Source organism: Dicentrarchus labrax, unplaced genomic scaffold (genome assembly GCF_905237075.1).
Source record: "Dicentrarchus labrax unplaced genomic scaffold, dlabrax2021, whole genome shotgun sequence".
NCBI lineage: Eukaryota > Metazoa > Chordata > Actinopteri > Moronidae > Dicentrarchus > Dicentrarchus labrax.
The window spans coordinates 3,750,004-3,777,889 of NW_026136710.1; the positions used below are offsets into that span (position 1 = coordinate 3,750,004).

Sequence of the window (27,886 nt, forward strand, 5' to 3'; positions counted from 1 at the left end):
AAGAAGCCTGCACACGCATACACACACAACACACAATGTGATGCTCCTACAGTAGGATTATGCAAGTAAACCTGTGAGTTCAATCTGTGGCTGGCTGCTAATACCTTCTAAAGTGGACAGGTCCAATCTGGGCTGCTAATACTGCATGTAAATATCCAGGTTTGCAGTGTAGGAGAAGCAGTCAAGAAATCCGTTGTAAAAAATCCAGATATTTGTTGTTTTGGGAAGCCATTTCTTGTTTACTCCAGACTTGTAAGAGGAAATACTTGTCTTATTGCTCTCTGGATTATTATATCTGTAAGAGGGAGGTAAGAAAGAAGATTAAAGTCGGTCAAGTGCAACAGGGTCAGACAGGTCGTGTAAGAGAAAAGCAATATGCCAATATGCTTCTGGATATCAATGGTAAAATGGTAAGAAGTGTTCACTGTTTTGTTTGCATTGCGTGTGTGTTTTCTGTGCTCTGTGTGTGACAGTGATTCACACAGTCTTATGTGTTGTTTGCAGGTTTCAGCTACAGAAGAATGTGTAGGACCTATGAGACTGACTCAAGAGCCAATTCAGGTAAGAGTAAAAGAGGAATATTGTTGTTGTTGTTTTGCAAAAAGCTGATTAGAAAATATGAGTATTTATTCCCTTTTTGTTGTCTGTACAATAACTGTTTAACAATAACAGCAAGGTTGAGTTTTATCATAAATGTAGGGCTCGATTAATTGCTTAGTCTGTGAAACCTTAAAAAAATTGTCAAATACCAATGCCAGCTTTGCAGAACTAAAGGTGATGTCTTCAGATGTGTTGTTTGTTCGGCCAAAAGTCCAAAAACATTCGACTTAGAATGATATGTTATTCAAGAAAAGCAGCAAATCCTCTCATTTAAGAGTCTGGAATCAGAGAATATTTGGCATTGTTTCACTATTTTACTGCATGAAAAATGTCAAAAACAATGAACTGATTATCAAAATGATTTTGCAGATTATCTTTCTGTCAATCGACTAATTGGTTAATTGACTAATGGGCTTAATTGTTTCAGCTCTACATGAATGATAATAATTTGTTATTTCTTGCAAAATGATGATGATTTCTAATCTGTTGTTACTGTTACTATGTGTGCTTTGTGTTCTTTGGTTCGATAGAAATGTGGCACTCAATAGTAATTCCAGTTAAAGGAATGATACGATCTGAATAAAAAATTGATTTAAAAATTGTATCAATGCAACTCTCCTACTTTCAAATCTCCAGCTGTTTATATAGTACTTGTTTACATACACTTTGTCATTGTTTGCACTCTATTTTCCGTTTTCACTGGAATTTTCTGCAAATATGATCTTTCTTCTTGGAAAAACAGTCACATCAACTGTTTTTAGACGGAACTTGGCTTGAAGTCTGCTGGAAATGGTTTTGCTAACCAAAATATTTTCCACCTCCTCTCTTGTATTGTTTACATGAGCTAATAATACTATTTTAAAGAATTGGTTCACAATTTTATTTGTCAGGTGCTTATATGACCATTGAAAGAGGTTTTACTGTAAGCCTTCCTCTCGTTCATACTGGACAATAAGAGATCCCTTCATAATGTGATTCCAACGTAAGTGATTGTTCACTAAATCCTCAGCGCTTGTTCTTTGCAAAAATGTATTCAGCAGCTTACGTGAAGCTACAATGAGGCTTCAGCAGTCTGAGTTAGTAAGACAAAATTCCCTCTTGAAAAAATCAACATCTCAGTAGCTTGTTTTGTGTTGATTTAAAATGCAAAAATACAAATTATGGCTAGATTTGGATCTTCCGCTTCATCTTGTAATATGGAATCAATCAATCCTAAAAGCCATATTACACTGTATGACCTATCATTGTATACCTCAGACTGCCTGCAAACACCTTGTCTGTACTCTGTGGTGTCAGTCCAGCTGGGATCTCGTCTTCTCCAACAAGAACTTTGGGAATATAGCAGGGTTAGGTAGAGTTGACTCAAGGATTGTCTGTACTCATCCTCTGGTTGCGGATTAGGCCATGTGCTGGTCAGATTTATCCTTATGTAACAAAGAAAGAAGAGTTCCTGGAGGTTACCAGCTGGTTGTGATGCAGGTACCACAAAGCATTCCTCTGTTCTGGCAGTTCCTACCTCAAGAATCAGCTTCTTTATTAGGTGCTTGTTTATTGCTTTGATTTAATTTGCTCCGGTCTAAGCTGCGTTGGTTTGACCGATCTCCAGGGTTTTCTGAGTTCAGCTCAGTTCCAGTGCAGTGATGTGAGAGGCCTGGCATGCCACTCATGTTCATGCCGAGCTACAGTATCCTGCTCTATCCCTTCGCCGCCCTCCTCCTCCTCCTCCTTATTCACCATGCCAAATAACATCACACCAGGAATCTGTGGCGGTGTGCAGGCAGGTGGAGGGACCAGGGGCTTTATTAAAAAGCCTTCTAAGATCTCGTCTCATGCCCCATAAAACCCTTAAACTGCTCTCTCAAAGCAGCCCCGCTAAAGTTGTACCTACAGCCTTCTGCTGGATCCATGACCTGACCGGCCCCTCTCCTGCTTCACTCCTTCCAGAATGGAGAGATGAAAAGAGAGAGATAAAATGCTCTGCAGGAGAGAGTTATATATAGTGAGTTTTCCTTGACATTTACTGTTACTGCCTTACAGCCCTGGAGAGTTTCAACCTCTCCAGATACCTCCTCCTTCAGCTTATCTAATGATTCATGTGTTTCACTCATTACACCGATAACTGCATGTAAAGTAACACACATGTCCCATACGTGTAGCTGCAGTATATATTTTAGAAGAATTCAATAGTTTTGTCATTCTGCTACTTTTAACCTTTTAGTAGCCAGTGTTGTTACTGCAGTATGAAAGCACTATGCAGACCTTTCACTGACTACCAGTACCTTACATGAATGTGAACATGTAATTACTGTGAAACTATTAGGTCAGTTAGTAGATTAACAGAAAATGTATTGGCTAAACATTTTATATTTGTTTAATAGTTTTAAGTCATTTTTAAAATGCCACAAATTCACTGGTTCCCGGCTGGTTTTCTTATTGTTGGATGACATAACTCCTGCATATCTTTGGTTTTAGACTGTTGATTGAAGAAAACAAACAACTGGACGTGTCAACTTGGACTCTGGATTCTGGATATTTTTCTTTTTTTTCTTTTTTTTTTAGAGGCAGCCTAGAGTCTCATCTTTTAGGTTATTGTGGTCATTTTTTAAAAGAACACTGACATAAAAATCATCCAGCTGCACGGCTTCAGCTCCTTCAAAGCATTCTGCCAGTCCAACTATGTAATAAATTCTTGTACACTTTATGTCCGACATCATAATGGTTTACAACAAATGGTCCATTTGTTTTAATTTCGGTGGTCTACCCACAAAGGGGGGTGGGTGTTCAAGGGTTATCAGCTTGATATATATTTAAAGTGCTTTGTATTCTGTACAGTTTGTGTGCTGCAAAACGTTTTACTCATGTGGCCTTTTTATAAAACATTTGAAACTGAAAGTCCATTCTTGACTTAAAGAAATAATCTTAACTTACTATCTTATATGTAGGTTTCAAAGAGTGCTACAAGTAACGATTATTTTCATTATCAGTTAATCTGGCAATTATCTAATGGATTTCTATAAAATGTTGAAAAATAGTGAACAATTCCTATCACATCCTTCAGTCCAAGTTAACATATTCAATTTGCTTGTCTTATCCAATAAATTAAATATTTGGGTTTGTGTTTTGGCATTACAAATGTTAAAAAAACTACCCTTCCGGATCATTTCAGCTCTACTCCAGAAAAAGCTAGTAAGTGGACTTTGAGCATTAGGCACATAAAATGTACCAATTGTGCAATGAATAAGACAAATTATGTACAATTCAGTTCATATTTTAGTTCTCGCACATCAGTCCCATTGATAGGCGCGTCACATCAAAAACTGGGCATAAAAACTTCCTGACACTGGATCTCAACGGCCCTTCTTCATATACGCTCAGACTCTGTTACACTCCCACACAGATAGTGTGCTCAAAGCTAGTTAGCCCAATGACACCCCTCTGTGTTTGGGAATCTCCCAACGTTAGATGGCATCCGGCCTGGTTGTGCAAACATGGCGGATTAACCTCTGAACTCTGAAAATGTGAGTCAGCTCTTGGCGGTAGCAGTCGGGGATAAGTCTCTGTGCTAACTGAACACTAACTGTACGGTATTATACAAACCAGGACCAGGCCAATAAGTGACACTGTTTGTGAGGCTAAATACATGTATGTTCAAATTTAAATTATGTATTTACGTTAAAGACACTGTAACCGGGTAATTGTATAAACATACATTCATTTGTGTACCATAACAGTGAGTTACGTTCAAGGAAGTGTGTGTGTAAGACAGGTATGATGGCGGCGTGATGAAGTGCTGCCATGTGTTTAAATGTGTTTGACTGTGTGTGTACATCAGACGGGGGATTTTAGACCAACGGCGCCTCCTGCCAGGCTCATCGTTGGTGACATATTTGGGTGGCAGGTCAGAGATCTGTGCGGTCGGCGTCGTCCCGGGGTCGACTGGGTACTGTGTGTGTGGAATTTCACATGTTAGCACCATGGTTACACAAAGCAGTGCCATGGTTACACAAGCCAGCACGGGATCAAAGACTGTGGACCTTTCACAGGCACTCACCAATACTAGCTCATTTTCTCCCTTCTTCTTCTTTTACATCGTCTTCTCATGCCATTCTCACCTGTTCTTTTCCATACTTTCTGTCCGTCCTGTCTCCAGGTGGGAAAGGCTGCATAAGATTCATGACACACTATGAACTACTCTCCTCCTGGTTTTAAAACTATACAGGAAGTGTGGGGAGTCATGACTTTAGGGCTCTCCTTCACCCACTCACTCATTCTGTTTTCCCCCTCTCTCTCTCTCTCTCTCTCTCTCTCTCTCTGTCTCTCTGCCTGCTCCACCTTCATGCACTCCCTCTGTCACTCTATCCTTTGTTGTCCTTAGAGGGAGTCAGGAGGTGATGCTGCTGCGAGGCAGAGCTGAGTACTGTTGGTTCTGGCTGCACACCAGCTGTTTGTGCGTGTGTGTGTGTGTGTGTGTGTGTGAGAGAGAGAGAGAGCATGTGTGTCTTTACTGTATGCGTGCTGTATTTCCTCACCACTGTACCAAAGGTGGCTGGTGTGTTTGTGGTCAAAACACAGTGTGGGATCAAAAACACGAGTCCGCGCTCTGCAGGCTTCGTGTCTGTTGGTGTGGAACTGTGCTGCTCAGTCAGTGTTGAAGGAATCATTCACTGGGAGAAGACATTGTGTCGTTTACATGGTCTGTTTAGTATTTTATCCGCATTTTTAAAATTATTTTTATTATGGAGGGGGCTGGACACTTGCAATGAGAAAAAAAGGCAGAGAGGCGCCCTACAAGCAGATGGGTGAACACGCTCACAGTTATAGACAAATCCCCTGAGCTGTGCATGTCATGAGACTGTGGGCCGAAATCCACATATGATGCAAACTCCACGAAGGGCAAATCCTCCCTCTGCCTCCTCACGGCGAGAGGATTTTATGTCTTTTCTATAATTAAAAACATTTGATTGCATCTTGAGAGGTTCCATAAGAGATGGTGTTCTGTGATTACTTATGTTGAGTCACTTACCTCCCTGAGCTCAGTCTAATAATTGGTAGCTCATCCAGCCGGATTTTTATTGTCAACAGTTCCTCTTGAAGGAATTAAATATTAAAACATTTAGTTTGTTTTAGTTTTCTTTTTTGCCTTTGTCCTTTTTAAATGTATGTATTTATCTCGTGAAGGGGGAGTTATCAAGTTGCAGTGTTTAATATGATGTTAGCAGCTGAAAAGGTACAAAAACAGAACATGTTATTGTGCTATTAATATTGTTGCTGTCACTGAATATACATATTTCCAGAATAAAAATACTTGGAAAAGATTCATAACCCGGACAACCAAGCTAACCACTTGCTAGGGTGAAATCTATTCTTCACCAGCATCTCTATATTGGATTTTCTCAAACATTATTTGTATTTATTTCTCTGTCAGTGAGTTGTTTTGTAAATGTTAAATTCATAACCTTTGATACATCTGATAAGCTCGTAAAAATAAATAAAAGTCATACAGAATGAAGATTTTGCGAATAGCATCATGCAGAACTTTCACAGACTGCTAGTACTATAAAAAGTACTGGTATTTTCCATCGTTGTTGTAAAAATACTGCAGATAAAAAAGCCCCAAAAGGCACATCTCTCTCCCCAAAGCTATCTGGCAGCCCTTTAGTGTAATAAATCCTCATTGTAAGGGTCTAATAATCAGAAATAGTCCACCCTTGAAAGGGGGGTGGATACTAAAGGGTTAAATATCTCTGAGAGGTTTTAATATAATCGCAAATGTACATTTTCTAAGTCATAAAGAAAGGGGTCAGGTAGTTATCGGTATTAATCAGGCCCATAAATATCAGAAACCTCGGTGTCAGAAGTGAAAGCTGTGACTGAAGTCTGGTTCTTGGATGTCTGCTGATCTGGAGAATGTTCTGTCTGAGTAGTGAATGTAGAGTAGACCTACTAACACAGGTATTTCTGTAATTATCACTGTAGTAGCAGCACTGTCTCACCCAGGCGTCCATTCCTTCCTGTCTCCTCAGGTCTTGCTGGTGTTCGCCAAGGAGGACAGCCAGAGCGATGCCTTCTGGTGGGCCTGCGACCGCGCCGGGTTCAGGTGTAACATCGCACGGACGCCCGAGTCAGCCGTTGAGTGTTTCCTGGACAAGCACCATGAGATTATAGTCATTGATGGACGCCACTCGCGCTACTTTGAGCCTGAAGCTGTATGCCGGTGAGCCTCACCTCTGTGTCTGCTGTCACTGTTTGTTTGACTGACAACCTTCATGGTGGCTTAAAGGAATAGTTGGACATTTTGAGAAATACTATTTTTGGCTCTCTTTCTGAAACTTTAAAGATATAATAATTATCATTTCTGCATTAAAATGTCTAAAAATGATAGACATGTTATATATTTTGCTTTGAGTTGTTTTCTTATATTTTCTCAAACTCTCAAACTGGAAGGAGAGCCAGACAAGCCCTTTCCCCATGTCCAGTCTTTGTGCTAATCTAAGCTAACCAACGGCTGACTTTTGTTTCATATTTACTCTACAGACCTGAATGGTATCCACTTTTTAATCTAACTAAACTAATACGCTTATTTCCCAAACTCTCAAACTATTCAAATTGCACAGTGATTTCTTCAAGAACTTGAACTGACACAGTAACCATATAAATGAAGAGACTGAAAGGGCTTTATCGTCCAAAAGGATCCGAACATTTAATCCTTCACTTCAATCAAAAATATACCTGACGTTTATTCCTAAAATCAGTAATATACAGGAATGTCCAGAGTTCAGTCTGTTTAAAACACTGTAGCTTTGGGACACTGTAGTGTAGTGGAGGGCTTGTTGGCGCCATCTGGTGTTCCCTGGAGGCACCACAGGCATCTCCAACCTGAAGCTGCACTCTTGAGTTACTCAAGTCTGTTAGCTTGTGTTCTTACAGTTGCTTAATTCATTGTTTGCTCTAAAAAGAAGCATCAGGGGATACTGGATGTCACAATTCATAAGAGAGTATTGAAACAGAGTGGCTCTTGAGAGGGTCTGAACTACAAATTGTGAGTCTGTTTGTTGACATGAAAGCTCGATAGTGGCCCAGGGGAGCCAAGAGTAATACACATTCAGAAGCTTTTTTCTTTGTTTCTTGTCCATTTTTCCACAGCAAAAACCCCTGGCCACTTTTCAGAAGCCTCTTTGATTGTAGAATAACCTCATTTACTGCTTGTTCTTGCCAGGTGTTAGCTGAGTTCGTACTGGCAATACAGGTCTGTGCTCAGTTTGTCCCCTGTTACTTTTTGGCGTGCACAGGCAATCTCAAGATTTATTCAGGAAGTGTTTGTTCTCTATTTGCACAAAAGTGTTGAACTCACTAACAAATAATAATATAATGACATTTAAATAACCCATCTCTGATTATTCCAAATAGCTAATAAAAACGGGATTTGTTGCTGCTTTTTCACATCTATGAACAAAGGACTTGTGTTTAGGGCATTTGAATGGGGATTCCCGTGACTCAAAGTGTTTAATATGTGTCCCATGGTTTTCTTAATGTGAAGACCTTCTAGGCATCAGAACAAGGATGTCTGTAAAGACCTTTCTGCTGGTGAAATAGTGCATATTCCTCTCTTTTTTAAAAGCAAAGACTACTTTTGTGTTTATTTCTGTCGTGATTTCTGCAGACGTTCGGGCTGAAAGTTATTGTTAGATACAGTGCTAGCCCATCCAGAGTTCTTGGATACACTAAAAGCCACCACCATATATTTTGTGGAGTGATTTATTATAAGTGCTTCGTTATTTCCCCAAGTAAAGGAACAGATCCATTCGTCTCTCCTGTCTCCTGATTACCACAATTTGGCAGCTGCTCCTTGTTTGTCCATCGCTCTTTCACTCCTTTCCTCAACACCATTTTTTTCTTTTTCCCCCCTCCCATCTTTATCCCCCATGAGGATCTCTGCCATCATCTGTTCCCTCTGTTCCTCCTTTCATCCTCCATCACTGTCTTCTTTCCTCCTCCACCCCCGGGCCACTTTCCCGTGCATCCTGCCAGCGGTGTGGCTTTGTGGTCGAACCTCTGAAGCAGATGTTGTGCTTGGTGTTTCTGTGTAAAGCACAGAAATGTTCTGCCCTTCTTTTGTGGCGATGACATCACCCTCACTCTGCCCACATGTTTATCCTGTACCTGAGTCCAAGCCACTTCTCATGAGCTCAAAGTGTGAATGGAATGAACTCCTGTTGACACTCCCGCTGATTTTTTAATCTGTTTGATTTGTTTTATTTCCAGGTTGATCCGCGCCACAAAGCCCTCTGAAAACACAGTTATTCTAGCCGTTGTGCCACAAAAGTAAGTTTTTTATTTGATCTTTTGTAGATTTTAAGATCCTCTTGTTTGACTTAGAAAACTTTAATGTCCTGCAAGAGGCTATTTGTGCTACAGCATAAACATGCAGACACATTAAAAATACATTAGATAAACAGAACAATAGTCTGAGATCCTTATCTGCAGCCATCATAAATGTCATCAGTCCAGGCCGGCTTTTAAAGTGCCTGTCAATAACTGTGTACCAACATCTGTCATAAAGATAAAAATAAATAATTAAGTAGTATAAGCATACTGTCCATGTATTTCCCAGGCTCCCCATGGCTACTGTATGTTGTTTAACTGAGTTATTGCCATGGGTATAAATTCTGATCTTGGGGTATCTATACCTCATGATTTTCGCACGTTTTCACAATTTTTTTTTATGTTTTCCTGTAAGTTATTGTGTGTGGTTAGGCCTAAAGTCCCACAAAATTATGCTTCAGATCTTCTATCTTTAACAACAATTCTTTATTTTGATTTTGAGTTGATGAGAACTTAAAACCGTTTTTTACCCTTGGTCTTGATAAATTCAGTGTAATGTCCGTTTCCACAGCACTAATTCTATCAGCACGGCAAGAGTCATGTCAGGCCTTCCACTAATCATGAATGAAACTCAACACTGCCTCTGGAATTTTCACATTAAAAGCCTTGTAGCTTTCCCCTAGGTAGGCATTTAATGTGTTTTATTGAGGTTAACTCAGGAGTACGGCAAAGAAGAAATGACTGGAGTTAATCGGAAACATTACTTCTGTTAAAAAAGAGAAACTCTGTTGGGTATGACATGGCTCTGCACTGATGGAATCAGTGCTGTGGGACTGTACATTATAATAAGTGTACAATGTGAGCTGTTGTAGGCTGCGTGTAATGTTTTATTACCCGGCTTGTGACAGCGATCAGCCTTGATTTGATGATAATTATTTGATTGGTGAATGGAAGTACGTGACATCAGCTTTTTCCAACTGTGCCCCGCCCACTTCAAACCAGTGGGAAGAACATGAAGTAAAAATAACAGAAATCTCTCATGTGAAAATAACCAAAACTGCTTTAACTTTGGCAGAAAATGCTGTGGAAATGTAAATTCCCATCATAGTAAAAAGCTGGAACAAAATGTTTTCAGGGCCTTTTTAAAGTACATCGTTTTCTATATAGGTGTGGATCACGCCAAGCATGTTTCTGAAAAATGATTGTGGTTGCAGATGGTAATGATTCTTTTCTGTCACTGTATAGACCGGCTGACCAGGACGAGCCATCTGTTCTTCCTCTCCTCTGTGCTGGATTTAGCAGAGTACGTCCAACAACTTGCCTTAGCTTGTGACTGTGTTTATAACGGACTGAATGTGTTATCCTTGTTTCTGATAGATGCTTTTTATTGGCCCTCTAAGAGACTCGAGACACTAAAATAGCAGCATGTTGCCAGTTTTGAAAGAGGCACTTATTGTCAGCGGTGTTTGATGGTGTGAAAATGACGTAGGAGGCTGGAAAACAAGTCGCTACTGAGTAAATCCTGACTCATTCAATTTTCCACTCGTCTCTCTCCCTTCTCCTTCAAACACCACTTAACCTTGTTTGGCCTCCAGAGGTTTGTGGAGAACAGCAGTGTGTCAGCCTGCTACAATGAGCTCATACAGATTGAACATGGGGAGGTGCGCTGCCAGTTCAAACTCAGGTACAGCAGAGGAAAAACACCTCATGAAGCACATACCATGCAATCATACATGCATGCACAGACACTTGTACGAGTTGGTGTTTCTAATGTTGAGTTGGTGTCATTCATCCACAGGGCTTGTAACTCTGTCTTCACTGCTCTGGACCACTGTCAAGAGGCTGTGGAGATCACCAGCGAGGACCATATAATACAGGTAGGGATAATACACACATGCATAAAAGCACATGCATACATACAGAGTCGGTGAGCAAAATCTCAAACCTTTCCTTTAAAGCAGGGGTCTCAAACTCAAATTGGCTTTGGGCCACTGCTGGTATGGTAAAAGTACTACAAGAAAGTGCAATATTCTGGAAATACTTCCATTAATAGCATCATACTTGATGCTATTAATGGAAGTATGTTTCATTATGTTTATCAACCCTTTGATTTAATTTGCACATTTGACCTTTGCTATAATCTTGCACCAAACCAAATTAACTTTTTTAAATAGAATTTAAGTTTTTTATTTTAATCGTATATAAAGGGTATATGAAGCAACTTGAAAAAATTATTTTAAAAATTATTATATTATATTTTGACATCCTGTCTTGGGCCACGGGGAGGGGGGTGGAGGAACGGAAATGGCCCCTGCGTCGGCAGTTAGATAATCCCTGCTTTAAAGATGTACATGGATATATTTTTGTTACTATAAACAAATCCCATGAAAGTACCAAAGACTGGTCCCAAATATATGGTTGTATTTTTTTTATTCTACATCAGCTGGGCACTATGGTTATGAGAAAATGTTAAAAAAATAATAAATTGAGGAACTATTTTCGACTCCAGATCATGGTAAAATAAACTACATATTCACTGTAATGGAGCTTGTGTAATACGCACGCCCCGTGACAACATCAAACACATTTGTACTTTTTACATCCAGGTGAGGCTAAATGTGACAGTGACATGGTATCCTCTAGAGAATAGGCAGGTCTGTTATGCGCTTTGGTGTAATGCTGAATGAAGAAAAAGAACACCCAGTGCGGCGATGGGGCTTATAGATGTGTTTTTAAATAGCTCCATGGCTCAGAAAAACTAGTTATATCATGTCTTGGTTACACAGGCAATACTTGTTATTAGGATCGAATATTACTAGACTTAACGTCATCCTCCTCTTTTTTTCGCAGTATGTGAACCCAGCATTTGAGCGTATGATGGGATACCACAAGGGGGAGCTGATCGGGAAGGAACTGACTGAGCTCCCCAAGAGCGACAAGAACAGAGCTGACCTGCTGGACACCATCAACACCTGCATCAAAAAAGGAAAAGTGAGTCTCTCGTCCATCCATCCGCATACCTATCTGTGAAATGAGACGATACTGTATCAATGCCTGACGGTTCTGTTGTCTCTGAAGGAATGGCAGGGCATTTACTATGCCAGGAAGAAGTCAGGCGACAGTATACAGCAACATGTGAAGATAACACCTGTCATCGGCCAAGGAGGGTAAGCAAAGTTTAATCTACCCAAAGTGATCACAGTTCATTTTCAGGAAGTGAGAAATGACTGACAGATTTTTATCTCGCTGCCAACAGGAAGATTCGACATTTCGTAGCCATCAAGAGACCTCATATTGACAACAATAATCAGGTGAGTCAAGAGATAATCTTAAGTGTTACACATCTCTTTTAGTTTTCTTATGGAAATGATAAATGATAAGCTGTTTAGCTACGCTCTAATACAATCTGGAGGCCTCCTGAGAGCAGGAGAGGTTGTGAACACAAGAGCTTTGACCCTCAAGAGTGGTAATAAAAATCTAGATTTTTGATCATTGACTCATTTGGGTACCTGAGGCAAAAAACAAACAACCTGGACCACCCTTTCTTTGACTGCACTCTTCCAGCCCAAAATGAATAGCGCCTGCACATTAGTAACACTTAAACCACTTACTCACAAATCTGCCCAAAATGTTGATTTGCAGGCTCAAACCTTACAAGCCTAATAAGAGGAAAAATTGCTGCTACAAAATTGAATTTACAAAAGTCTTTAGACTCATAAGCCCTGCTTTTGAAGATTACAGTGAGTTAGTTTTTCTGTTGTGGAGCTTGAACAAATATCAGTCCATCAGCAGTCCTAACGCTACGACACAGCTTGGCCCAATCAAGCCTGGTAGAGAAATGAATGATTGAGTCCAGACTGGACTCGGGCACCCAGATTGCAGACTCTGCTGGCAGTCAGTTTTACATAAATACTTCAAATGAACTGCAGGCTAAAGTGTCAGATTTAAATACTTGAGCGGGGCATGTAGCCTCACAGGCTTCCAGCTCTCTTTAGCAGCGTGCACACTTACTCTGAAGCAGGTGTGTCGCTGCTCTCAGCTGGGTTCCAGGCCAATAACGTCATTCTATGCTAAGCTACAGCTAAGCACCAGGATCCCCCGCTAAGGCCTGGGAGGGCTAGCAGCCAGGCGCCAAGGCTATTTATACCCCAGGCAAAGCTGCACAGAGACTAGCTTTAGCTCGCTGCTGTCTTTCATCGTGTGTGCATAAGGTGAGTCAGCCGTTGGCATGTGCCCGCCAAAGCCAAATGGAATTCATTCCTGCTTGTTGGGATTGGGAATCCTTAGACATGGCAGCGGCTGATCCCATTCTCGAAAACCATGGAGAGTCATCTCCTCAAGCTGAGTTGTGCAGTGTCAAACTGAATGGTATTGTCAGGGTGTCCCATTTTTTTAATGCACTTTCACCACACATTACAGAATGGAACAGATGCAAAGCAGGAACAAAAGTTTAGTATTTGATGACATTTTAATGCAATGACGTCACTCACGAGGCATGTAGAGCATCTTCACTGAGACACCGTTATCCATCTGACAACCCAAGGCCACAGAGGTCCTTTCAGGATAGCACCGACCTGTTACTGTATCCTTGCTTAGAACATTTTCCTCTGAGCACTTTAAACCACACATTATTCCACATCTTTTTCCCACCCAGACGTTTGGCTGTAGACCATGGTTTCCATTTCATTGTGTTGTTTAGTTAGCAGTATTTGTCTAAGCACTCCAGACTTACAGCAGGTTTAGGGTCAGTTTTGTTTGTCTTTCTCTCTCAATTAAGGGCCATCATAATCTCAACTATTTCCCAGCTTTAGTCAAGTTAATTCAAAAGATGTTTTTTTAGATGTCTGTTTGTGCTCTGCAGCCCAAGAAGCCCATTAAGATGTAGCCAGCTAAATCTGGCAACCTTGTATGTCATTAGAAGTGTTTATACTGTCTTAATCCTATTTACTCAGCATGGGACGCACTGGAGACCTGAGAGCAAGCGATAGAAAGTGTGTGTGGGGGGGGGGCTGTAAAAAGAAAAAATTAGCAATTGTGTGTGAGTGAAAAATGAAATGTAATTGACAAACATTTGAAGGACGCATTGCTTTGTATCAAAATGAAATTCTTTGCACAAAAATGTGTACATATACAGAATATTTGGACGTACATCACATAAGTATGTGTGATGCACTGTCAGCAAGATGTAAAGGTGCAGTGAGTCACTGGGTGAGGGAAATCTTCTGTAACTGGATTAGAGGCTCTTCATGTGCATATCTACAATAACCTCTGTGAGACTAACAGGACGTACTGTACAAATTGTCACCTGCATGTTATTATGAACATGGGAGAATATGTTTACACAGTTATAGTAAATGTAGCTCAAAATCAATTTTTAAATATTTTTTTTACGTTGTATTAAGTGTCATTCGTGTGCCATTTAATAGGTCATATTTTTTAAATTGGATGAGAGTAAATATTTTTGTCTCGCATTAGAGACCTAATCTCACAAATGGTCTCCGCTTCTAACACTCTGTTTTGGGCTCAGCTTCCTCACACGAACAGTCCCAGTGAGAGATGACATCTAGTAGCAGTGATAACACAGACAACACAAAGTTAGCTCTCCTCAGTGCCGTCTCCACTGCTTCATCCGACTGCCTTCTCTGGTTCATAACATAGACTGTATACTTAAGATTGGACATAGTCGGGGCGCCCTGGTATCTCACGTGGTGGCGCTGATCTGCGGCCTTCTGCTGCGTGATCAGTTAAGGCCAAAAGCCATAGTCTCTGTGATGTAACCCAGAGGTTTTTGAAGAGGCTCTAGCTGCAACCATATTGGCAGTCCTGACTCTGCCAGCTTCCGGCTAATCTAAAAATGGGCAAAGAAATGGAGCATTGGTAGAGGCGGGCTGAATGAAGTCCGGATACTGAAAACAGCCACCGGTGCCGGCACCTACCCGTCACTCAAAGTGGCCATTCCCTTAATTATGCATAACTTTCCGCCTTGATATAATTTAAACAGGTGAATTATATAAAAATTCACCCACCTACAGTTGTCATGAACTGGGAATTTAGCTATAGAGACCAAAACTGTTTTTTTGTACCAGACTGTAAACATGTTTATATCTGCTGACGTGGCTGTTTGAGGAACCGCAGTATTTCGTTACTTCCGTGTTGGCTTCATTGGCCAGCCGTGGAAATTGCAGCTTGATTGATAAGTAGCTTTACCAGTCACCGGTTGTTTCAGAGAATCTTTTAACGCTTAAAAAAATGACACTCTCACAGGTTCTGTAAAAAGAGAGCGCAGTGTTAAAATATCTGTACTGCATTTAAAAAATACAATTGGTTGTTGAGGTGAGAAAATTTATAAAGAACATCAAATGGTTGGCTCACATTGAGTCTTTAATCAACAGAAGTAATCCTGCCAGCGTGTTGCTTTCAAGAAGCAGGAAATTAGGCTGATTATATTCCTCACAGCGAAGGAGAACCAACAGTGACACTTGGTCGTAGTCCAAACCTCGACTTTAATCACCGTCTGCTCTCTGTCTGTCAGGTCCACAAGTTCAACAAGGAAGAGAGATGCAGCGGGGAACATTCCCAGTCAGGTAACTTACCACACCATATTTTGTAATTGGACAGGTGTATTTTTTTATGTAAAACCTTCTATTCTAGAATAGCTTGATTTAGTTTGTAATCCTGTGTAATGCCATTACATTTAAATTACAGAGCTAAGCTATGGAGCCCAGAAAATAACAAAATAGTGTAAAGGTCAAAAGTATAACTGATATTTAAATGGATTGTAGATATAAAGCTTTATACTATTCCTTTTAATAAACACTTGAAATGTCCTTGTATCTATGTACAATTTACAATGACTGCATTTTGGTGTGTTATAAATAATTAAATGCTTATATAATGCTTAGAAATGCCAAATAGGGAGATTTCGGGTAAAGGTTTTTTTCAAGTTATGACTATTCTTGAAAGAGGTCACTCTCCTTACTCAGTTTTAAAAAATGAGCAAGGACATATGTAATTTCTGGCCACCTGGATAGGAAATTACAAGTGGGGAATTTTTCTTTATCAAGCAGCAGACAGAATATCTTTTAAACCAGATGGTTAGAAAGGTATTTGAGGATAGTGGAAATACATCTGGAACAGTGGTAAGTGTTGTTAACTGACTTCTGGGTTGTTTAAAGATTGCCCAGTATTCATTTATTCTGAAAAAAGGAAGATTACAGTAGCTCTGTGGCTCTAATGATAATACATTAGTAGGTGGGACCTGGGGCAAGATTTAGAAGTAACATATAACATCTTTGAAATTGAGACTCACCTATAACGGTATAAATCTGCACCTCCATCAGTCTAAACATAAGGGACATTTAATGTACATTACTTCCCTCTGCCCCTCCACAGAGTGCCATTCTCTACGTCACCGGGACAGGAGGAAAGATTCAATTGACGCCAGATCGCTCAGCTCTCGTGGTAGTGACGGTAAGACCATTCAAAGCACATTATCTTTTATTTGAGGCCCTGTTTGAAATGAACAGAGCTCCAGTTTGTGTCGTTGTGAAGGGAAGATGAGCGGGAGGGGCAGGTGGGGAAGGAGGATGAGATAACTGCAATGAGAATACAGTAAAGGCAGAAACACAAAGAGATGATGAGAATGGGGAGATGACGGCAGTGAGTCAGACTGTGTTATGGTACTTGAACTAAAGAGAGATGCTGTGGGCTGATGACATTACGTACCTCCCTCCTCGACTCGCTCTGACACAGCTGCTGCTATTTACAGGTATCTCAGCTGCTTCTCCTCTGCTTTGTTCTCTCTTCTTCAATCAAACCACTTTTCTTTTTTCGTCCTCCGTTGCCCTTTATATTAACATTTGTTCTACATTAACATTTTCTTCATTTCCTCTCCTTTTTTGTACATTTGCTATGTCTACTTTCTTTTTCTGCCCTCCATTCGTAAGCCTTTTGATGAGGGCTAACAATTGCAGGCCCTGTGATCTATTCAGTATTAATGACGTTAATTAAAGGTCCAGTGTGTAACATTTTGGAGGATCTATTGGCGGGGATGGAATATAATATTCATAGGTGTTTTCATTAGTGTAAAATCACCTGAAATAAAGTATTTTTTATCTTAGAATGAGCCATTTTTATCAGTGAATGGGTCCTCTTCTATAAGAGTCCAACATTTAGAACCACCATGTTGCTACAGTAGCCCAAAGCAGACAAACCAAACACTGGCTCTCACGTTTTTCGTGAGTTTTGTAGCCACCGTAGTTTCTCCTACAAACTTGGAAGGCAAACAGTTATGCAGTTGGTGGCAACTGGTGGCTTCACTGCCTCTAAATCCTACACACTGGTCCTTTACTAGACTGTACGGGCTGACAATCAATGAGCCACACTGTCATAAACGTAACATTGTTGTTTTCTGCATTGTAGCTCCCAGTTTACAGAATCGACGATACTCCTCCGTCGCCAGGATTCACTCCATGACTATCGAGGCTCCCATCACCAAGGTATGCTGCTTTCAGGTCCCACTCAGAGAAAAAATAATGGGGAAAAATTTGGAGAAAAAAGTTTCCTTTTGGGCCCAAACGATACAAAAAACCCACACAAATGTTTCATTATTAGCCTCTACTAAATAAGGATGTGTATTTACAATTAAAGTGGACTTTTAGTAATCTGTAAATTCTTTTTTTTTAATTTATATTCTTAACTATTTAAGTGAAATAAAAGACCATTATTAATTACACACATTATTAATTAATTACAATTTTATGAACAAGGTATATGTATAAAGCCTTAGAAAAACATTTTACACATAATCTTTGTCAAACTAAATAGAACTTATTCATCTATTGGTGCAACAGCTTAACAGCTTTTTAGGTGATCTTCTTTTTGTGGCTTTCTACAAACCATTGCTGCAACTGTAATTGTGCTTAAATCTGCCTTTGTTTCATCATTATTAGCAGGGTCAGCGGCATGTGGATTTACCAAATTCACCATCATTGTGTTTTCATTGAAATCTTAAAAATGTCTGAAAAACCAAACTGATATAATAATAATAATAATAATAATAATAATAATAATAATAATAATAATGTTATCAAATATACAATGCAATAATAGTTTATAATACTGACAATAGTCTATAGTCACAAAATGACTATACTATATAATTTCTACCATTAACATCTCAACCAATTAGTTGACCTGGTTTATGAATTTACATCATTTTATATCATCATATCAGCGACGGCAGGTTGAGTTAAGTACAAGTTCAACAAGGGATCACAGCTCAAAATGTTCCAAATCGCTGAGAACAATATGAAAGGGTTAACTATCATCTGCAGGGGCCGTCTTCCACTGAACAATCCTTTATGCAAGTTATGCCTGAAGCACTTTAAAACACAAAGTTTCTTCCAGTGTAGGAGTCACTCAGCAGAGCTCATTCATCCACCAGCGATCATCAGGTTGCACATGTTGGATTTTCATCAAGATTTAAGTTCTTTTATGGCCCATCACCAGGGAGATTCTATTCTAGCCACTTTTAAGCTTTTTGGTATATTGTTCCAACACCATATAGCCAATCAGCGGCCATTAGAGCTGCCCTTTCAGCCTTCGAGTTGTTCGACTGAGCCAATAAAGGAGGTCTTGCCCTTTGCAAGATGCACCAAAACACAACCCCCATCCCAGTCCAGTCTTTCACAGCAACTGTACATAAAGACAATTTTAAGGTACTAGTACTTTAATTGAGCGTTGCCATTTTCTGCTACTTTATACTTGTACTCTACTACAGTTCCTCTACATTTACATACAGCTATAGTTACCAGTCAATTTGATGATTAAGATGTTTACACTCAAAACACAGAACTTAACAAATAACTTCAATAAAATTGTTAATATGAAAATACAACAGAAACTTTCCTCTTTCAGCAGACGAATTTGAAAACATCCTTCTGGTGTCAAAATCTGCCCATACAATATACTGCACAGTGAAGCTCAAACATCCAACTGTAGGAACAAGACTGGAGGGGGACTTTATTCCAAAACAGTAGACTGAATATTCAACTTTATTGCAAATGCTGTATTTCTTTCAGATTAAGTTTCAGTAAAAGAAACACCTCATTGTTTCTGTGCATTCTAGGAAGCTACATTTCTTAGGATTGTTTACAACATGGTACATGATGTTGCGAAAGATGTCTTTGGATTCATTGTTCCACGCCACTATTTACAGCTGATGTCAACATCAGGGGATTTTTTTAATATTGCAAACATCACATTTAAATGAAAACATTTAGATGTGTTTTGGTGATCGAGCTGCGATCTCTGAATCCTCCATGACCCTACTGTGATGGTGTGAAGGTGCTCAGAGCAACAATAAATGCAGGTCAGGCTGTAGGCTGGTAATATACAGAATACAGTATGTCACATTGTGTGCAGGTCCTGTGATGCTCTTGTGTGTCTGAGAAGCAGCTTTATTTAGCTGTTTTGCCCCAGACAAGGTTTCTCCAGCATCACATGCACATCTCCATGACACATGCACAAAGAAAGGAGCACTCTGTCGCTGTGTGTCTTGCAGAGGGCTCTTTGTGTGTGTGTTTTATGCACTGTATTGCAGCAGAATAGGGACATTTTTATTTTTCCCCTTCCCCAGGTAATAAACATCATCAATGCAGCCCAGGAGAGCAGTCCGGTAACGGTAGCCGAGGCTCTGGATCGCGTGTTGGAGATCCTGAGAACTACCGAGCTCTACTCCCCTCAGCTCGCTTCCAAAGAAGACGACCCCCACACCAACGACCTGGTCGGGGGGCTCATGAATGTAAGAGGCAGCGTTGATGTGTGCTTAGGGAGTAGGGATGAGCGAGTACACTATCTGTATCTCAATCAAACTAAATTATCTGTATAATAGGAATAGGCGGGGCTTAACCCAGAAGTGGGCGGGGTAACTGGAAAGCCTGAAGTTGATATGGGTTGATCAGAAGTGTATATTTATTAGAAAAATATCTGCAGACATAAATTGAAATAAAAGTTACTTTTTACTTGTTTGATACTCGTACTTGACTACTAAAAGTATTTAATCTGTACCGGATGCTCGTTTCGTACTCGGCTCAACCCTACATTTGAGTTCATTCATTAGTGTACATGCTTGGAGCTCTTTATAAGGAGAGGTTAGAAATAGTCTTTTCTTTAATCACATTTTTAAAATGTTCTTACCTCATGTGTATGAAATTGAACATGCATTCTTGTTGAACCAAGAAATTTTTGGCTTCCAAAATCAAATCAATGCCAATTAGAGTGCCAACAGAGTCTTTGTTTATTTTTTTATTGTTTGATCTGTTGAATAAGAACAACTATGAGGTGAGTCACTGCACGCAAATGTTTGTCTTTCCGAAAAAACAGTTGATTGTCTTTTTTTGTTATTTTTTTCATAGAGCTCAATTGTTGTCCAAAAACTCTTTATAACACATCAGTGAGCCACACCGTTGCACTGGGTTCCTTCATTACAATGAACACACACTGTAGTTTATTTTGACTCAATCCCTCATACACTGTCACTGCACTATTTGCTCCTGTAACTAGTGTTTTACCCTTTCTAAAGATGTTATTAGTGAGCTATTTTTTTAAGATTTACATCCTCAGAGAAATGGGCTTGAGGCTGAGAGCCACTGACAGGGTACAGACAAATACTGTTGGTTTTTGTCCTTTCATGGGGTTTGTTGATGATAAATAAAAATAGTTATCAATTTTCCCATTACTAAAGATTTGTGTTTTTCAGGAAATGCAAATGCAAGTAAATGGAACTAAAGCCATTAATGGAGATGTGTTATTAGCTTTAGATGAACCAAAGGCCACTCAATGTTTTCCTATTCTATTCTGTATTTTTCAGTTAATTAAAACATTTCTTGTTTTTTTCTTTCTCTCCAGGATGGGCTGCGGAGACTCTCTGGGAATGAATATGTCTTCTGTAAAAGTACGTTTTCAAGAACCAATGAATTATCACATTATAATAGTGATTGTGTCTTAATATAACGCAATAGGAGAAGTACTCTGATATTTTCTTGCTGTGTTAGATGAGAGGATCGATACCACTCTCATGTCTGTCCGTTAAATATGAAGCTAGAGCCACAAGTTAATTAGTTTAGCCTAAAGACTGAAAGGAAGAGGAAACATTCAAGAATATCTCTAATGCTCGCTAATGAACGCATTATATTTTGTGTGTTTCATACACAAACATGATGTAACTATTTCCAGGCGACCAGTGGCCACGCACAGTGACTTTGGAGAAAGCCAGGCTAAACGTTTCCACCTGCTTCCAGTCTTTATGCTAAGCTAAGCTAAGCTAAGCTAAGCTAAACAACTCCCAATTGTAGATTCATATTTAATGCACATATATGAGTATTATCGATCTTAAGGTACTACCTTTCTACCTTTTTTCCAAAAAGTCAAGCAATTCCTGCAGTAGTAGGTTCCTAGAGGTCGAGGTGGGATGTAACAAAGTACACAACTACTTTTACACCCTACATTTTACACAAATATCTGTACTAGTCTTTTTTTTTTTACAGTATCTGTACTTCTACTTCATACATCTACACTAATTCACTTCAGCCACAGAAATGTTCTGTTGCTCTGATTCCTGATGAACTGAAATGAAAGAATCACCTTGTCAATGCCAAAACAACCCAGAGTTAAGGGAAGGGACACAATGGGGACTATTACTGCCATGTTTTCAACAGTGAATACACAACTGCGTCATGTATTTGGTTTCGCAATTACATTAATCGCCATTCTGTGTACGAGCCAACTAGTTGGATCAAACTGTAAGACAGAGGAGTAATCCACTGAACATTGCAATTTATGTGACATAAAATAACATTCAATTAAACCATTATGAGTATTAAGAGCAATTAGGAAAATATGATCCCTTTTAAGCAGAGCTCTGACAATGACTTACGCTCCGTCACAGGTTCACGCTCTATAAGATGAAAAAGACAAACAGTTTTGAGTTAATGATAATGAGTTAAGAAGCTGTAGGAGTACTGGCGTTTTAGCCTGAGGCCTTCATCATCGCAGAGATTATGAAACATTAGGTCTGCTGCCCTGATTGAATGTCATGAATAAATATTAAGTTTAAGGTGGTAATTGTCATGATGAAAGCATTACAGTGTTCCTGTAGCTTTCTAGAGTGTTGTTTCTTCCATCTGAGTTTATTATGTAACCCCTGTTATAATGATTAAAGTTCCAAGAGCACTTAACTGAGAGAAGATCTAAATCAGAGCGTCTCATACAATTATTTAAACAATGTTATCACACACCATCTTTCTACCACAGTCTCAAAGGACCAGATTTACAGAGCGAGACACTTAACCAGTATGTTTGCACAGGTATATAGATATAGGAGCCAAAACTGGTACAGCCATTTATTATTTATCCATGAAATCCCACACAGAGCTCCCTCTCAGTTTGCCCCTTTTATGGTCAAATCACCTTGAACTGCGTATGTGTCTATCTGCTAGATATGAGCCAGAGCCAGCTGGCTATCCCAGTCACTCTGAATGACGTCCCTCCATCCATCGCCAAGATGCTGAATGATGAGGAGTGCTGGGAGTTCAACATCCTGGAGCTGGAGGCAGCGACACACAAGAGGTACAGAGGTGGTGGAAACTGAATCATTGCAGCCAGAAACCCAGTTTCATGGGTTCAGAAAAGTCCATATATTGCTTGTTGCATGGTAATCATTTTATTTAGTTTTCACTCCAGCAGTTGGTTGAGTTGTTACATTACACTTATTTTGCATCCTCAAAATTGGCAGTTGATATTTTCTTACCTTCAAAATGTGACAAAATCTATTATTATTAAAAATATAGTTCAAGATTTAGGGAAATATGCTTATTCACTTCTTGCTGAGAGCTGGATGAGAAGAAACTCTATTGTGGTAAATATGATGCTTCAGCAAGCAGCCGGTTAGCTTAGCTTAGCATAAAGACTGGAAACAATGGCAACAAGACTCCAGGAAGTCACTGCACCCCGCCAAGAACAGAAATTCACCTTGAAACCACAAATTAACCAAACAAGATACCCATGGGCAGAGTCAGGCTAGCTGTTTCCCCCTGCTTCAAGTCTTTATGCTAAGCTAAGCTAACCATCCCTGGCTGTAGCTTCATATTTAACATACAGACACAAGAGATTACCCTTCTCATCTAATCTTTTGGCAAGAAAGCAAATTCCACGCACAGAAATGTTCTCATATTTCTAAACTGCAGCAACTCAATATATGTCCTCAAATTGTGCAAAAAGAGAATTTAAAGTAGATGAGGATGCAGGAAGAACGGATAACAAATAAAGGTATTGTGTAAAGGTTGGGAAAACATTGATTCCAAGCGCTCTTGCTGTTTAAACTTGTGCTGTCCATTCAGCCAGTTTTTTTTGGGTTTTTTTGTGATCCCCTGCAGACCGCTGACTTACCTCGGGCTGAAGATCTTCACCAGTTTCGGTGTGTGTGAGTTCCTGAACTGCTCGGAGGCCACGCTGCGCTCCTGGCTGCAGCTCATTGAGGCCAGCTACCACGCCTCTAACTCCTACCACAACTCCACACATGCCGCAGACGTGCTGCACGCTACTGCCTACTTCCTACGCAAAGAAAGAGTCAAGGTTAGAAGAAAAATTCTTATTTGGAATGACTATATTTTTCTAAAACGTGCAGGCGCTCTAGAGTGATACAGTATTGTTATACTTGCTGTACAGTGAAATAAATATTGTGCATTATTGTGCTATTTTAGTCACACAGGGAAATTTTCCAGTCGGAGACACTTGATACAGCTAGATTTGGCTAAAAAAGGCTCAGCTCTTTGAGGGAGCGTTCAACGAGCAGCATCACGGACTTTGCTGGGGGGAATAATTCCGCTAATAAACATGAACAATAAGATAAAATAAGATATACTGACCACACAGGAACAATCAAATGTCACAGCGGCAGAAGTAATTAATATGCACTGATAAGAAATCTTTAAAAAAGAGAGAGAATATTCTATGCATTATGAACAGCTGATGAACAAGTCACTGATGATAAAACATGAATTAAACGGCTATTAATGCGAGTGAGTTCAGTGAACCAATGATTTGCTCCATTAGTTGCCTTACTCATGATGTTCTTACTGTAAAAGCTGTATAATACAGAGATCCTCATATATTCAGCATTTATTGTCATTAAGTAAACATTTGCTTTACATTGGATACAATATATTAATTATAACAAGAAATGCAATGTCTTACAAGACATGTTTTCCTAGTATTCATTATATTTAACATTTAATGCCTTTCATAGCTTCCATTGGTTATTTCAAGGAAAATAGATGTATAATAAATAATTCATGTCTGAATTAAGGGATCCCTCCTCTGTTGCTCTCCCTGTGGTTTCCTGTTAAAGGCTATATAAATGACAATGAAATTGACTTGACTTACCCTATATAGCTTTTATCCATTCCAAAACAGTACTTATAAATCGTTATAAAACACGATTCTGGATCATGCACACTAACAAGGCACCGAAATGAAAAGTAACTCCTTGTGATTCTGTAAATTCCACTTTTGGTTGCTGGACTTGGATACACGTGACATACATATAAATTATTAGATGCATACAAATTGATTTATACATTTTATGAACCACTGTATTTGAATAAAGAATCATACCATGGAATATACTGTGTGACAAGAAGGATGAAATACTGTACAAAAGAGGCGTCTTCCTCACTAAAAGCCATGATATGACCTAACTAACAACAAGATACTGCTGCAAAATGTCAAAGATGTAACATACATTACAGGGATTATTTACTGGCTCTGTATGGAACCTACTTTATTGGCACTGTCATCCCAAACAGACCCCAAAACCAGTCAATAAGTGTGTTTAATCCATTCTACAGATGGATCTATTAACAATATATTTATTAAAACTAAAAAGTAAACAAGTAACAGTGTATGTGCAGTCCAGTACTGACATCACTCTGTGTCTCTGCTGTTTCCTTCAGAGCAGTCTGGACCAGCTGGATGAGGTGGCGGCGCTGATAGCGGCCACAGTGCACGACGTGGACCACCCGGGCAGGACCAACTCCTTCCTGTGCAACGCCGGTAGCGAACTGGCGATCCTCTACAACGACACAGCCGTGCTGGAGAGCCACCACGCGGCCCTCGCCTTCCAGCTCACCGTCCGAGACAGCAAGAGCAACATCTTCAAGAACACAGACAGGTCGGTAGTAGCAGCTTGTGCTTGCTTTGTGTTCATAGAATAGCTTGTGACATTATATTGCTTTGGTGTATTGGTATAAGAGAGATCTTTCTTACTTTATCCGTTTCACTTCTGACAGGAATCAGTACCGAACACTGCGACAGGCAATAATCGACATGGTGTTGGCGACAGAGATGACCCGACACTTTGAGCACGTCAGCAAATTTGTGAACAGCATCAACAAGCCGATGGCTGCCATAGAAGAGACCAGCACAAGTGTAAGTGCGGCTGGACTCAGTGTGTTACATTTTAAGATTCAACATCTTCCAGAAAGGATGGTCACGGTTTATTTTACAGGTCTGATATCCTAATCTTTCCTGGAAAGTTTACTGGAAAGAACTCAAACTGCAATTTGTTACTGATTATAGGGGAAAGACGGAGACAAAGCGCTCTTGAGACTGGTTTAGTTACTGGGTATTCAGTGGTGAATTTCCTTGAAATCCATTCAACAGTAATGATGTTTTATTTGTATAGCATGTATCAAAACCAGCGTTATAATTCGCCTTACAACGAACACATAAAACACAGCAATAGAACACACAGTAATGTATTAATAAACGGGAAGGCATAAGGAATAAATAGATAAAACATTAGGGATAAAATGAGAAATAACTGGTGAATTTAAACTAAAAATAGAAAATAAATGCAAGTGCAATGTCAAGAATAAAGTAACATTTATTTATAATAGTGACACTAATGTAGCAAACCAGAGTAAATATTAATTCAGTATCATTTCTTATTTGAGAGTGTATTCTCCGTATATGTTGAATTGTAAGTTTGCCTGTGAATAAAATTCTGCACATTCAGTTGACCTAATATGCACCGTCTAAAGATTGTGGGTGCCATAGCAACTAAGTGGAATTAATTAATTGGAAATCTATGAATTGAAAACTGCCTCTGTTGTACCCATAATTCATGCTAAATTACATGGAAATTGTAATAAATTTAAGGACATAAAAAGTGTCACTAAAAGGGCTGCCAATGTGTCTCAGTAAATGTGTGTACGAGCAAATATTCACTGAATGCATGAACTCTATTTCTGTATGTGCAGATGCTTATGTCTTTCGTGTCCCATCCTACAGAGCGTGAACAGCGACTGTGACGGTCAGGCCAACATCAGGAACTCTCCGGAGAACCGTCTGCTGATAAAGAGGATGTTGATCAAGTGTGCAGATGTGGCGAACCCCTGCAGACCGCTCGAGCTCTGCATCGAGTGGGCTGGACGAATCTCTGAGGAGTACTTTGCGCAGGTGTGCACAGCTCAGTTTAATACCACGAAGCAGTTAAAAGCTGAGAACAGCGCTGTATCTGTAAAGGGATGCAGATATTTGTTTCTTTAGATCATTCTCATCATCTCCCTTTGCATAATATATTCACATTTATGGCCTCTCACATTCCGAGAGGCAGATTTAGCTTGAGCTTTTGCATTTACCTTCTCTGCTGTCACTTTATTGTGATCTCTGTGTGTGTTTGCCCTGCAGACGGATGAGGAGAAGAGACAAGGGCTGCCGGTGGTGATGCCAGTGTTTGACAGGAACACCTGCAGCGTGCCCAAGTCTCAGATCTCCTTTATAGACTACTTCATCACCGATATGTTTGATGCCTGGGATGGTAAGAACATTTTCTCTGCTGTGTACTCTGCTGCTCTCTGTACTGTTTGTTTCTCTATGTGCGTGTGTGGCAAAGCTTTACTGTGTATGTGGTGTGTTTAGTCATTTCCTTTTCCACTTGCACACAATTTCCAAGTAAACTAGTGTCTCTGAAAATATATGGTATTCACACAGGAACTATACATATTCAGTCTGATTGTTTTAGTAAAAGGTCACGAATCATAGTTTGAATCAGACAGGCTACTTCCCAAGCTTAAACCTTTACTTAAAAGGAACCTAAGCACTTAAAATGTCTGATGTCTGTTCTCAAGTGCATTTATTCACATCCTCAATTAATAACACAAGCTTCCTCCTTTAGTCCAAGCTCTTTCTGTAGCTCCTCCAAAGTTTAAGTTAAGCGATTGAGCATGAAAGTTCATTCTAAGTGGAAATTTTTTGGAATAACCCCTTGAGATGTACAATCTCAGTTTCAAGGGAGTCATCAACGACAAAAAGCACTATACACCATTACTAGTAAAAAAAAAAAAAACAGTAAATATCAGAGACAATTTCAGTGACAATATCAAGACAAAATCTGAGGATCATACTCAAGGCAGAGCATGAAAACGTGATTATTAATTCATAGTTTAGAGTAGTGGTTTTAATGTTAGAGAAAGCATTAAGTAACAGAGTTACAATACATTCTTAAAAACATTGGTTTGACAATAAAACTGTTCCTCTTACAAGCTTTTTTGGGACTCTTCAACCACATCTCAGCCATCCTCGGCAAATGGAGTTTGTTCAGATTGTTAACAAAAATACAGACGCAATTGATCAAAGCTTGTGAATTGACCTTTCCTTTAACATGCGTTCCATTTCATTTGTGACTTTAAACTACATTTTTATCCCCAAACAAACTTTACAGCAGTTGTTGGCCATCGGCAGCAGCAGCAAGAGGAAATCCTTGGCATCACTTAACACCACAAAACAGAAGGCGTATTAGCATCTTAAGACATTTCTAAACCCGATGGTTTAAAGGAACATGAGATTCCTGATGGTCATAACTTTTATTAAGCAGAAGCTTTTCTAATTAATGTTTTTCTGC

At 39.6% G+C, this 27,886-nt stretch overlaps 1 protein-coding gene across 3 annotated transcripts in view; it reads left to right on the forward strand.

Annotated features, from left to right (window-relative positions):
• pde8b (phosphodiesterase 8B) overlaps positions 1–27,886 on the forward strand; it is a 50,643-nt gene that overhangs the window by 16,780 nt on the left and 5,977 nt on the right. For 2 of the 3 annotated variants that reach the window (XM_051413063.1, XM_051413062.1), the window contains exons 2-21: positions 505–561; positions 6,624–6,814; positions 8,863–8,922; positions 10,168–10,225; positions 10,518–10,606; positions 10,721–10,799; positions 11,773–11,913; positions 12,001–12,089; positions 12,179–12,233; positions 15,455–15,506; positions 16,315–16,392; positions 17,344–17,420; positions 19,562–19,726; positions 20,833–20,878; positions 22,422–22,551; positions 23,358–23,556; positions 24,936–25,153; positions 25,272–25,410; positions 26,275–26,442; positions 26,674–26,803. In XM_051413063.1, coding sequence (XP_051269023.1) covers positions 505–561; positions 6,624–6,814; positions 8,863–8,922; positions 10,168–10,225; positions 10,518–10,606; positions 10,721–10,799; positions 11,773–11,913; positions 12,001–12,089; positions 12,179–12,233; positions 15,455–15,506; positions 16,315–16,392; positions 17,344–17,420; positions 19,562–19,726; positions 20,833–20,878; positions 22,422–22,551; positions 23,358–23,556; positions 24,936–25,153; positions 25,272–25,410; positions 26,275–26,442; positions 26,674–26,803 — 2,221 coding nt within the window. Of the gene's footprint in view, positions 1–104; positions 411–504; positions 562–6,623; positions 6,815–8,862; positions 8,923–10,167; positions 10,226–10,517; positions 10,607–10,720; positions 10,800–11,772; positions 11,914–12,000; positions 12,090–12,178; positions 12,234–15,454; positions 15,507–16,314; positions 16,393–17,343; positions 17,421–19,561; positions 19,727–20,832; positions 20,879–22,421; positions 22,552–23,357; positions 23,557–24,935; positions 25,154–25,271; positions 25,411–26,274; positions 26,443–26,673; positions 26,804–27,886 lie in introns of those variants that run through there. The other variant, XM_051413064.1, reaches the window with a different exon arrangement.